Raw genomic sequence first — 13950 nt, 5'->3', positions numbered from 1 at the left:
TCCCTCTATATGCTAACAGACAATTGTTAGGCGTCACCTCTGTTCAATCACAGAGCATATAGAGACAAAGTCGCACACAAAATACAAAGACTGAATAAGTGACGTAGCGGTAAACTAAAGCTATGTTGCAAACTAGTCAACAAAAAGCCTATTGTGTTTTATTTCCACAAACTCCTGTCATTCGCCTTTTATATATATGTGGGATTACTTTGTGTTTTGAAGATTTGTGTCTTGCTTTAAAGCACACATGAATCCAATATAATAAAAATAGTGAAAGGCAGATTGAATCGTATAATATTTATAGCCCACTACATCCCTCGACACACATACTACCTAATATTATACTGAAAATCATAAAAACCCAAAATACAACAACAAGTTAAAGGTAACGATCTGATCATTGATTGGTTTTGATTAATTGACAATCACTTAAGCGATAAACTCGGGTGAAGCTATTGGCAAATATAAAATCAAAGATTTAGGGGAAAATAAGGTTAGATCAAATCTGCCTTGCGGAGTGCAATTCAGTGCTAAATTGCTGTTGCACGGTCAAGCTACTCATGAGCAAGACAAGGGGATTGGAAGAAAAACAGGAAAGACAGAAGAAAAAGAAAGAAGTAGGAATAGTACAAGTGGCAAAAACTATTCACAAAGAAATGTAAAGAGAGCCAAGTAATTATCCACCATATCCATCTAGAGAGAAAGACCACAGGGCACCAGAGCCTCCCACCCAACAGATGGGGCTGTTGAGTTACTATGACACCAACCTCGCAATTATGAACTGAAAAACACATCCACACACACAGGAGAGCTCACACCTTTAAATCCCCACACTCCTGAACCTCTACAAACCAACATTCTGGAGTGTTTGTGTGTGTGTGTGTGTGTGTGTGTGTGTGTGTGTGTGTGTGTGTGTGTGTGTGTGTGTGTGTGTGTGTGTGTGTGTGTGTGTGTGTGTGTAAAGAAGACATGGCATGGTTAAAATGTGGGGTCTGGTACAGGTTAGTAAGAGTAAGTCGTTTTAGTAAGCCAAAGGCAAGGTGGGAATATGGAGCAGAAGGGAGGGGATCCAGGAGGAGGTGAGGGGCTCTTGTGGCATTTTTAAGGGAATTGGTCGTTTGAGGGGGAGGAAGGAGCAACATGAGGCGGGAAGTCACTGAAGCTTCCTACCCGAGCTAGAGCTTCTTCAACTGTGATCATCTTTTCCTTCACCATCATCATCAGTTGGATTCGCTCTTCATCGCTCATGGTGATCTCACTGGCCACATAGCCTATGTCTTCTCCTAAACAGGGCCCAGGGAGAAAAAGCAAAAGGTCACATACTGTATGATGCAGCATTTATTAAGTAAAGAGGACCCGAGTAATAAAGCTACACCAACCTTTGGATGTCTGCCGCATGACTGGTTTGTGCTGAGACTTGCGGAAGTTCTGCCAAAAAGATTTGTTCTTCTTTTTATTGTCCCATTTACCTAAAGACAGGGCAGGTTGAGTCACAAAGGGGGACGCATTCTCCTATTTATTTTTTACACTTATGTATAATGCAAACATGTTTTCCTCAATCATCAATTAAGAAAAACAGCGTATTCATATAGAAAACAAAGACAGAAAAAGACAATTGCATCTCAATTTACCTCCAGATCCATCTTCAGAGCTGGATTTGTGCAGCTGCATTCTGGGGGAAAGAGAAAAGAACAATTCATTATCATGAGAAACAAGTATCTTGCTTCTTTCTACTCCGACATCTTCTCATAAAGTATCCAGTTTATGTCAAACAGATAGCTACAAATCTGTGTCATTGTGTTTATGACATTTTAAGCAAAGAGGGCTGCAGTTATGTCTGTTCGCCACATGGGGTCAGTGGTGGTACTTGTGTGACAGCAAAGCCAGGCTCCTTAGGCTTGAGAGGGAAAAGGTAGAGGATAGAAGATGTAGACAATCATCCCCCTGTTGCAAAAACAAGATGGTCAGATGAAGATGTTGGTACTACAAATTGTTTAAAGAGCAGTAAAGAAACGAGGGAGGTCTACGAGATGAAGAAAAAGAAGGAGCAAGCATGTGAACGGGAAAGAGAGAAGCAGAAGGAGCAATAGAGAGAGGGAGGAAGAGAGCAAGAGAAGGAGAAACCACAGGGCAGACTCAGCCTGTTTGTGTTTCCACTTCCCTCCACAGGAGAGACAGTCACGAGGAAGACCAAGAGAGAAATGGAAAATAACTGTAAAACTGCTGTTCTGATATATCTATAAGCCTTGCTAAACAACCAGTACTAATGGGGAGAAAATAACAACTCAAAAGCTGTGTGACACATAGACTGCACAATCAAAAAGTCATGTATGAGCAGCCTCGCCTGATGTTCAGCAGCGTGAGAAGCCGGGCAGACTATCCCTTGTTCTGGAGGAGAAAAACCACATCAACTGCGATCTATGTCTGTATTCTTTATATAAAAAGGAGGGTGAAAGGGGGATGAGCTTCAGCGGGTCATGTTTAAAGTAGCTGCTGAAACCTTCACAGTAGGGGAGACTTGGTTTTCAGATTGAGCTAAGTGGGCTGAGTAAGAGGGTACAGAGGGAGCTTCACCACAGATTATGTCTCCAGGTCTACAGGTGTGTTCATGTGAGTGTGTGATAGTGAATTGTGGTGGCCGCACACTGTAAGCTTTACGTCTTTCAATTAAAAGTAAAATAAATCCTGGGGGGGAAATAGAAAGTTAATGACACATTTGACCATTTGGGACTCTTAGTGACCTTTTAAGTGAATCTCTTAACCAACTGTCTCACTCTTTAAGTGTCTCTTCCTTTAACACATCCACAGCTCCTTTATGATTGGAGCCCAGTGCACATCGGTATGCAGCTGCTGAGCCGTGCAAGGAGACAGTGGCTGCCAGTGAAGCAATGTGAAAGTGTGTGACAGGATCAAAACAAGATGAACAGGTCACTTCCCTCTCCAGTGACAGCGTGTGTTTGCGTACATACGTGTTCCCATGTTTGTTCAGGCATGGCAGCACTCTCTCGGTGCAATGGGAAATCTTCACGATGGCTTTAAAGCCCGGCTGCCATGGCAACATAATGAGATGCTAATTGAATGGAGGCCTGTATAGTTTGCTCCTCTGTTCATCCTCCTCAGATCGGCTAGAGCCAAAGCTAATGCTAATAGAACTCACTCAATAGAGGCTTTTCTGTGGCACGATGCACTCCCCCCTCCTCCATGCTCTATAAATTAACCTCCCGTGCAGCGCGCACATGCATCCGCTCACACACACTAGCGCTCACATACTTTAAAAGAGCCTGAAAATATTTCAAAGACGGTGTCAGTCCAGGCATTGTGTGGTAGACAACTTCATTGGTTTAACCTTAAATCTTTGCCATGCCTTTCCATTTTAATTCTGTTCTTTGTATTGAGCAGGGGACTTTTCACTGCGTTTTTTGTAAACTCATTAGCATAGGGACCCAACTTTCAACCTTTTGCACAATGTTAGGTAGAGTATCTTAACTTTGCCTGAACCTATATAGAGTAAGTGAAAGTTTATTTTATGACATACTGCATTGTGAAAATGCTAAGTGGAACAATGATGACCTAATGCCATAGTGGCAGTAAGTGAATTGCCAGTTTGCTTCATGGAAACGATATATCTAAATGCGCTTCCTTTGCCAGGATGTGAAGCGTTATTAACTTTTGAAAGACAACATGTCCAGCTATGATGTTCTGTGGCTGTGTGCCATAGCTTTCAGTGTGTTAAAAACATTTAGAAGCTCTACAACGACAAGTAAAACTCCCAATGTCAGAGACAGGATATCAATATAAAAAAAAGGTTGACTGAATAAGTGATGATGCTCAGGGAGCCAAGATATGATGTAGCATGAATTACAGGTTAAGCATCCTGTGTGACAGCGCTGCTCTCCAGCAAACATGATAAACCAGCACAAAGCCGGATTTGAACACACAGCTGCACACTCAGCACAAATCACAGCATTGCACACACGTGGATGTGATTGTTTGACTACAGGGCTGGCCACCTGGAGTGATGTGATCTCCGGTTATCTGGTAGAGACAATAAAAGGCAGCGACCCTGTGCGACAGTGGCATTGTCCACAGGACCAGCAGCGGGATGACCTCTGTAGGGGTTATTGTAGGGTTCAAAGGTTACATGGAAGCGGAATACAGAAGATTATATGGAGGGAAATTCTAAAGATTGTGCAGATAAACGCCAAATATAAAATCTGCACGTTTTTGCGCTTGTGCTGGTTTTTTCACTGCGTTCTGTGCTCTATTCTCAAGCAAATTGCAGTTCCATGAGGGCTGCAACACTCTGGGACAAGTGGTAAATACGCCAACAAGGTACTTTGATTTTTCCAACATTTTACCGTTGTTACACAGATTCTTCACATGGCACAGCTTACATTTCCATCTGATTATTAGTTGCATAAGCTGGGTTTCCACTAGCAACACACCCAGAAAACAGCATGTTTCTGTGTATGTTTTGATCAAGATCCATTTACCACTGCGGTTAACTTCACTTATAAGCCTTATGCCCCCTCCCTGCAACAACAACTCACTAATCAGTCACCTTTCAAAACAGGAAGTCCTTGTCTCAAACCCTCCTGCTTTCTTAGTGCACTCTGTCATCACCACTTGCAGAGCAGACATTATGCGAGTTGTGCCCACCTCCTGCCAACAAAGTGACAAGGAGACACAGCAAGAGAGATGGCACAGCCCAAGATGGGGTCTGGGTAATCTCCTCTGGGTCCTATTGTCCAGCAGAGAGGCGATGATGGGGATATCCGTGTCTGTGCATGTGAGCGTGCTTCTTTTGAGGCTGTGAGGAATGTGTCGTGAGGAATTGAGGGGGCTTGTCTATCACTCTACACATGATAAATCACTCTTGCTAAATCTCATTCAGCGCAAATTCGACAATATGCAATGTAAAAGAGAACAGAGCTGGGATGAATTAGAGAAGGATGGATTAAAAAGATGGGGAACATTTTGTCCTCAAGCATAAAAAACATTTAAACGAAAAAATGTGCTTCATATTTAACTTTCACACCAAGAAGTTGAGTCTGGGGCTTCAATGGATGAGACATAAATAATAGGAAGAGTGGAAATGACAGAGGTGAGGTGGTGGATGAATGTTGAACTGTTTCATTAGAGTGTGGCTGAAGACTTGAGGTGAGACAAAGTCTGAATGTTCTTGAGAGATGAGAGGCATGGAGGGAAGAGAGAATATAGGAAGAAGTTAGGGGCTCTTTCTGAGACTTTCTCAAACAGCAGAGAAACGTCATCTGAAAATGACGCATCTGGTTCCCATCAACCAGAGCATTTGTCTGGACAGCATATACAGCCATGGGAGAAGAGATCATGTCTATGGTATGCGCTTCCTCTGCCGCACGTGGTCGTCACGTGAACATGACAATTCCACTGGGGTTCACACAGGAGTGAGGGTCCCAAACCAGCATCAGAAAAAAAGTATATAAAAGGAGATCATTCCCAAAGCACACATTATACGATTTATTTAACCTTTGATCTTAGCAAACATGGCATTTCGACTTGGGGCCCAAGGGCCTGCACTAATCTATGCGTCCACATTATCTCTTCTTCAAATGTAATGGCGATTTTCTGGTCACCATCAATAGGAAATGTATTCTGTTTATAAAACTCCACGCGCATCCTGATTCAGGGAACCATTTGAATATATTGTTTACATGAAGTCATGTTTAACAGGGATTAAAAATTATTATATCCAAACGGGTCTTTAAAAAAAAAGCTAAATGTGAGTCACTGTATGGATCTAGTTTGACAGCTGGGAATTTATAAAGCTGTTTTGCCCACCATTTTGTGGATTGCTTTGAATGTGTATAACATTGTGTTAGCAGTGGCTCAGTCAGTAGGGGCTTGGACTGGGAATCGAGAGGTCCCAGTTCACCTCCTAGGCGGACACCTCCAATCCCCACTCCCCATTGCTCCCCAGGCGCTGTACGATAGCTGCCCACTGCTCCTAGTACTAGGATGGGTTAAATGCAGAGGACCAATTTCACTGTGTGTGCTCTGCTGTGTGCATTTATGTGACAATAAAGAGGGTTTCATCCTCCGATTCTATTATATTGATCTCATGGTCACCCCTAGTGGATGAAATGAATCAAAATAAACACAGTGGTGGGTTTAAATGAACACACACACTTTGTGTTACAGTAACCAGTGAAAAGGAACCCCACCCATGCATGGTTCCATCCTGCTCTTTCGTTCATGCTCCTTCGCCCTCTCTCCCCCCCCTGCTCAACACAAAGGCAGGAAGGAAGCATGGACAGCCAGAGAACAGAGTATGGCAGCTAGACTGCGCAGGTCAACCAGAGGAAGCAGTCAGTGCTTTTCCTTTAACCACAGCAGGAATGTGACCAAGGGAGCTCAGGGGACCGACTACAGGTCATAGGTTGGATGTCTGTTAATGACGAGGATTGGTTTCCTTGAATCTCAAATAAAAACTGTCATGACCATATTATAAGGTGATGTTATGTACATTATTAAGTTATACTGTATTATCACTAGATCTTTGAAATCTTTGGTATTTAACTTTAAAAACATACACTTATATTCATGTATTTTATGTGCAACTACAACCAAGGTCAATCTTAGCTGAACCTGTTTCTATGGCTCACTCCTACACCCCTGCCAGACTCATCCACGAAGTTGGAGTTTTCCACCTGAGGAGCTGACCTCTTCTCCCCACTGGCAATGTCAGAGACCTTTTGTACAAGCTGTCACATAAGATATCTATCCATCCCATGAGCTACATATGGAGGCGGGTGTATTTCATTGGTTCTCTCCATCTTTAGCTGCAGACATGTAGAAGGGCTAAGTGTGATTCATGTGTACAGGCGTGTACGGTTTGATGCGATCCAGACACAGGTTAAGCTCCACACTGTTTTGACAAGCAACATACACGCATTTTAATCCAAGCGTGGCTACGGTCACATGTAACAATGATTTAATGGGGGGAAATAACTTACTTTCTGTCTGTTTCTGGAGTGGACACCTCACTGCTGAAGCCTAATGATTCCTGTGGACAGAGTGAAGAAAACACGTGTCAGATTTACTTTCTGTGTGTAATTTGTAAAACTGACAGTGTAAAGCGTATACTCTGTTCACATAGTGTGTCTGCTTACCTGGATCTCAGTACGAAGCTGAAGGGATGTGCTGCTTGGATCCTGTTTCTCCTGAAAAAAATGGCATGAGAGGGAGAAGAAAGAGTCAAAGATCAATCACTTAAAGACATATAAAGCACTGAATAGACACTGGAAAGGTAATACATTAGATAGATTCCTATATGAAAAGAAAGGTGAGTTGACTGTAGCAACAGTAGATGGTTATTAGTCAAATAATGCCTGCATGGGGGAAAGACGTTCTTTGTTGTTCTTCATGTAGACACACCTGTATGACAGTGAAAACAAACACCAGCACGTGTGCGCACACCATAACACACCCATAGACGACTCAACACGTCAAGTCTTGCCTCAAGTACTGAAACCTGTAATACTTGTTATGATGGTTATAGAATACCACTGGGCGGTGGTGTAGTATGTTGAGTTATTGGCTGTCGAAGCAAAAGACGATATCCAAAATGGAATCTACGTAGTTCACATTATGAATTCCAGAGTGTGATTGCAATGACGTTAGTGTGAACCTCCCTCAACTCAAGGAAACACCTTCAAGGTTTCCTCAATTCCTTGAAAATACAACACACCACGAAAGACTAAATAAAATGGCAGCACTATAACCCAACTGGCTTAAAGAAAAACAGATAATAAGACTTTGGCCATGGATTTAAGGGAAAGATTTGTCGAAATAATAAACTGTACACCATCAATGGAACAAAGTCCAACTTTTAACTGCTCTTCATGTACAAAATGTTGCAGAGCTTCCCCAGACAAAAACGTCTGTTAGAGTTGTTTTCACTGTTATACATTGCTGTGGCTAGCACATGTGTAAAGAAGGTCTCCTCATCATGGCATACCTAGATACAGATGTGTCCCTAACAAAAAGCTTCAACTGACCAACTGTACTGAACAATCACAACAAGTCTGCAACTTAGATTTAACCTGTTTCATGTGATTATTTAAGGCCAATGAGGGTTTGGTTGAGTATATTGTGTCTTGTTTTTTTTTTTCTTTTGTGCTTTGGAACTTTGATGGAGGAGATTAGCAACACCCTTTATTCATACCCAATGCTCTACAATGTAAGGCAACACGGAAACAAATGGGGTCAGCACTTTGCTTAAGGGTAGTGACCAGATTGTGTGGACCAGGGATTGCATTATTAACCTTGAGGTTATAATTATTTCTACATTGTCAATTTCTAGTGGTCCTTTTCTTACTGCACAATGAGAAAAACTGTAGCTTTACCCTCCATGTGCCTATAATCCTTCTGGCATGAGAAAGTAGTGTAAACAAGGATAACCATGCCCTTATTATTAGATGTATTTATCCTGAGATACAAGTATGAGGCAATTTAAGAGGAGATGAATTGAACAAAGAAATTAAAAATAGTAATGCATATATCAGGATTGTAAATATGAGCTTATGTATTGATGGCATGAGAATGCTGACCGAGGTGGTTACTCACCAAGATGATTTAGTTCAAGTTATATTTAGGACAGCTTTTGTGAAATTTCCTAATGAGAGGAGAAAATATAATAACGAGTTCCTGTTTCTACTTTCTGTCTTACTCATGTTTTACCACATGGAGACTTAATAGAAAACATCTCACAGGCAGGCGCTAACATGACTTCATCTATTTTTCTCCTGTTCCTCTTTGAAACTGTTGCTTAACATGAGAAATAACACTACATTTCCACTGGTAAACCCCTCACTGTGTTAACAATACTCTTACTCGAGAGACATGTTCTCATAAACTCTTTTTGTCAAGGGGAGGCATACAGGAATATACGCCAATGCTTTTTCTCATGACAGCTTACGATTAGAGTTGTGAATTTCCACATTCTGAACAGAGTGACAGAGTTTAAACTCTTTTGCCTTGGCAGCCAAAGTGGCATTTTAACTATTTATTATTTAACTACTTAGTGGAAAATCAGAATGGATAGATAAAAGAGCCAAAAAAGCAGGTTGAGGGCTGCTATGTGACAAGATTCCTAAAATCATAACATGCAACGTGCAGATGTTGCCACAAAAAAAAAAGCAAAAGTTAAATCTGGAGTTTCCCAAATAGAGAGAATAGGAAATAGGTTGTTTCTGGGAAATCTGCATCATGTATCCCCACACCCAGATATTATATTGCAGGATAATAGTCACAGGAAACCGTATCTACAACAATCCCATTGTACCTTTCCTATGTCATGCTTCCTTATCAAAGTGACCTGTAGTTTAACCTTCTTCAACTGGGCTCTGGGTGAGGGGTACCATAATTACACACACACACTCACCCTCTAAGCATGAGTCAGTGAGAGAACAATAGTTAAAGGACTTAAGAGTGACATAAACTCTTTTAATAGCTCTTTAAGAGTCGGCAGCCTGTAGGTCATAAGAGCAGGCGTCAGGCGACCTAAAGTGCCGAGTAGGCATAAAGCCTTAAAATTAGAACCTGAACCCTATACTTATCTCCACAGCATCCAACTGATGGAAGACAGTCAAGATGCTTGCGAGGCAGTGTGGCATGCATTATCTTTGATGTCATCTTAAGCACAACAAGTCCTCCTAGTCTATTTTCCTTGTTTATGTATTAGTCTGTTACAGTAATCTTGAAGACAGAAACCCAGGTCCGGATGTTTCTTTGGAAAGGAAATCAGGTAATGTCGGGAAAGCTCTGAAACTATTTGTCCTTCCCTAGGAGTACGTTTAGTCCCATAAGTCAGAAAGCAGGTATCTTTCTAAGATCATAAAATCCTCATCTACCAAACCTACAGTCGACAGGGTTAGGTCTTATTGCATTGCCAGGCTGCACATAGGAAAATCTGGGACGGAACTGAGCGGTGTTTTCTTTCTGCAGAGGGAGAGCTTATGTGAGACAAAGAGACAACACATGTACCATTAAACAAGCACAGCTTTGGCAGCCATCTCTCTTCAAACAACTGTATAGTGCTGAATAATGTGGGTGTGCTCAGAAAAACCCACATGAAGAAGGAACAAGGTGTATGCATTCACAAAGTCTTTCACAAACGCTGCAGCAGATTTGTTTTGCTATCAGATCCTCTTTAAAGGCTTCTCTGTGGTATACTGACAGAAAAGAAATGCCAGTCTCGCCAAATGAAACACTACAGGCATCATGCCAACTGGTTATAACATTTTTTTTTAAACATGCTGTCACACTTTCAGCTTACTTGCTGGCAAACACACCACACATGGATAGACAAGAAAATTCACTGCCAGGCACAGACCCAGCCAAATACATGGCACTACAGACACAAACCTAGACGGATACCCAAACCAGGAGGACCTACACATACTCAAATCGCCTCCACTTCCACAGACAGAGCTCCTAAGAGACAGACACACAAAGCAGCTCTCTGTTCCTACTGCTCGTCCTGAGCTTCCCCCTTTACTCCCGCCTGTGCGTGCCATTGAACACGGAAGGAGGGGGCGAGAGGGCGAAAAGATGAGAAAATCTGCAAAAAATAAACAAAACCTACATCCCGTTTGCCTTAAATGCACTTCTACAGGATTTCCAAAGGTTAATGGTTTTTTCTCAGACTTGTGCATTTCTAACAAGGAATAGAAAGTGAACGGTGGAGAATGTGCCAGCATAGCCAACGCAGTCTCTAAAAGAGAATATGAAATCGATGCAGTTTGAGGGAGTATCTATATGTGAGACTCAGATCTCACAACATTCTCCCAGAGGGGGTATGTTATCCTTTACTTGAACTTACCAGCATCAGCTTGAAATACTGCCCTACTTACCCTGAATTGACACTTCTGCGTGTAAATGTGCATGTGTTTTCCCTACAGATAGCCACAGGGTTGTTTGTGCTCAATAATCTGAGGTGTGTGTGTGTGTGTGTGTGTGTGTGTGTGTGTGTGTGTGTGTGTGTGTGTGTGTGTGTGTGTGTGTGTGTGTGTGTGTGTGTGTGTGTGTGTGTGTGTGTGTAAGTACAAGCGCATTGCAAACGCAAGACCCTTATTGCTAAAGCATGACTGAATTGAGTTAAAATGAAAGCAGTAATGGAGCCTGAAGTCTGCAGAAAGGGAATCTAGCATCTGACACAACCCTACCACACACACACAGGCATCAAAAGCTTCTGGGGTTTCCAAGCGCTACATTGCTTTCCATCATTAACCCAGAAACTACAGCTAAACTCTGCTTTGCTACAACAGCAACAGATTTAGTTAATGAGAGGGAAGGGAAAGAAATGCGAATGGTTGTTAAAAAGAGGCAGTTTTGTCCAAACAAGTAAGGAAAGCATACCAAAAGCAAACGCTCCCAAAGTGGAGTCGCAGCCAACCTCGGAGGAGGAAAAAAGTAGCGGATATGCGGGTAAGCTAGAGAGACCAGGTGGCTCAGTGGAGGTACGCCAACTGGCATGGTTGGCAAGTCTGGGTGGGCGAGTATGAGGTTGCTAGGTAGGACTGTACATGTGGAGGGGACAGGCGCCACCTGGTAAGCCTGGTGCAATTCCAAAAAGATGTTAGCATTGTGACCACTATTGCGCGATATGATCCTGCAGAACCGGCTCATTTGGAAGATCTCACAGATCTCACCATTTTATTTCAGGCACAAAAGCAGAAAATACATTTTCTTAGTGAGCAGGCTAAACCAGAGGCTGGTGTGCCACCTCTGAGCTGGTACACGGACAAGTTTACGAGAAACAGAAATCCTTCAGCACACCCACTAACACCTCGACCCGCTTCCTTTCCAGAAGGCTTGTGAGAGTGTGTGTATTTTTTGTGTAAGTGCATACTTGCTACAGAGGCCCGGGCTTCTACAGTACGGAACATTCCTAAGCCATGAGGATCAGCATTGTTCTGGTTTTTCAAAACAAATACCAGAGTTATTACAAATTCCAATGACAGTCACAATCTTAATGTAGAAATCATACATCAATAAATTAAAAATATACCACTTGCTGTCAACAAGGTTTATGGCAATAATGGAGCAATTCCATCACCATTTGAAAGTAATCTAATAGCACAAAGGCTGGCGTTTGAGCATGATGAGTTGCTATGATTCTAGGCAAGAGCCTGAAGGTAGAGAGGAAAAATATACAGCAGAATTCACAATGGTTTTTCTTTCTTCTACACTGTAGTTTTAACCCTGCTGAACTGACCCAGTTTGACGATTAAACCTCACGAAGGCCTTAACACATTAACCACACTGTTCCTCGCCTCATGGCAAAACAAAACACAAGCCTGTACTTGAGTCTTGACCCCCAAATGTCAAGGAACTCGGCGTGAAAACTGTTACAGAGCATTCCTGAGGCAGGCACATATAAAAAGTGTTTCAATTATGAAGTCAACAGTAAAACCAACTACTGAAGATTTTTGGCCAAAGCATCATAGGATTAAATCTTCAAGGCCTGCTTGTTTATCCACAACTTAAACATTTCTCTCAGTGAAATAACCACAGGTACTGTTGCAATATAAATGATTATTTACAGCATGTCGAAATGTCTAACAGTTTGCCCCGCAACCACAAATTCCAAAATAATCTATCTTGATTTAAATTTGATCTACATCATCTTTTCCATAACTGTGGGTTGAGAGACATACTCATATTTAGTGTGATGTTTTTTCCTTCGGCTATACACAATTATTCAGACCGCCGACCAGTTTCTGCAAGCCTGTTAGAGCTCTGTATTAGCTTTTATGTTTTCGGCATGTTTTCACCTGCAGTAGCAGAAATAGAAAAAGAAAGCAAACAAATAAAATAAAACTTTCTTTACGGATGTATCTATTGATCAATGTTTTTCAATAATTTACTATTCATGGTTTTTGTCAAATATTGGAGGTATAACAAATGAAAACAATAAAAATAGCACTAAGCGTTCTTATTGTTATTCAAGTCTTTACTTTTACCCTTTGACTTGATACAATATGCTTTGTCAAAGTTGCTGAACTCTGTTTCCTTTGATACTTCTGATCACTTCCACTAATAAGCCCTGTGCATTACCAAATCAGTATGCCAGTGAGAGTCATGTAAACTTTCATTGTATATTAGGAGCGCTGGGAAACTGTGCATGGTAGCGCTAATCCATAGGTCCCATTCCATACAGGGGGATGTTTATTCAACCCCTTGTGTCCCTGCTCTCATAAAACTAACATGAAGATGTATAGGAACTACTCAGCAGCCAGGAAGTGGGCACATTGATATTCATCTTAGAAAGTGCCTCCATCATCACCTTCTAATAGCATTTTGCAACAACAGACAGCCATCACTTTGTCAATTAAGAGGCCCCTCAAGAGCTGCCAGGCACATTGTTCAAGTAAAAACAAATACACATTTTGAAACCTCCAGAAATGTTTGTAAAAATGTCAGTGTTGCAAGACCTTTTCACAAGAAAGGCACCAACAACTCGAACAAGAAAGGTTACCATATTAAAAGAAAGAGAAACTTAATTCAAGAGACAATTACAGAAAGTTTTGGAGAATAGAAACAGTTGTGGTTTCCTTCTTTCCCTTTCAATGCTGACCAAAGTTAACTGATAGAAACTGCTGCCTTTTTGACTTTGGATTATTTTAAAACAACATTGCATAAGGTGGTAATGTTGAGACTCCTCTTAGTTTAACATCACCATTGCTCTTGTCCATCATCTCCTCCATCTCTTTATCTTGAGTGTAAAGACCAGTAGGAGGTAAAGGCTAAGGAGAACTTTGCCCCCTTATTTGGACAGACTCCTTCGTGCTGCAACAAGCTATTTTGGAAGTGTATGGGCATTAAAAGTGTCTGTCGAAAATAGGACTGATCTGACCTATCAAATTGGAGCTAGAAACAAAGACAATGGCTGGAGAGGGAGTAGGT

At 41.7% G+C, this 13950-nt stretch overlaps 1 protein-coding gene across 5 annotated transcripts in view; it reads right to left on the bottom strand.

Moving 5' to 3' along the window:
* Nucleotides 1–13950, bottom strand: part of sash1a (SAM and SH3 domain containing 1a) — a 147362-nt gene that overhangs the window by 24269 nt on the left and 109143 nt on the right. For all 5 annotated transcript variants that reach the window (XM_063901908.1, XM_063901909.1, XM_063901912.1 and 2 more), the window contains exons 3-7: nt 7152–7202; nt 6996–7045; nt 1632–1672; nt 1380–1469; nt 1171–1283 (exon numbers count right to left, since the gene is read on the bottom strand). In XM_063901908.1, coding sequence (XP_063757978.1) covers nt 1171–1283; nt 1380–1469; nt 1632–1672; nt 6996–7045; nt 7152–7202 — 345 coding nt within the window. The remainder of the gene's footprint in view (nt 1–1170; nt 1284–1379; nt 1470–1631; nt 1673–6995; nt 7046–7151; nt 7203–13950) is intronic.

Source organism: Eleginops maclovinus, chromosome 15 (assembly GCF_036324505.1).
Source record: "Eleginops maclovinus isolate JMC-PN-2008 ecotype Puerto Natales chromosome 15, JC_Emac_rtc_rv5, whole genome shotgun sequence".
Taxonomy (NCBI): domain Eukaryota; kingdom Metazoa; phylum Chordata; class Actinopteri; order Perciformes; family Eleginopidae; genus Eleginops; species Eleginops maclovinus.
This window is presented reverse-complemented; position numbering and strand designations above follow the sequence as displayed.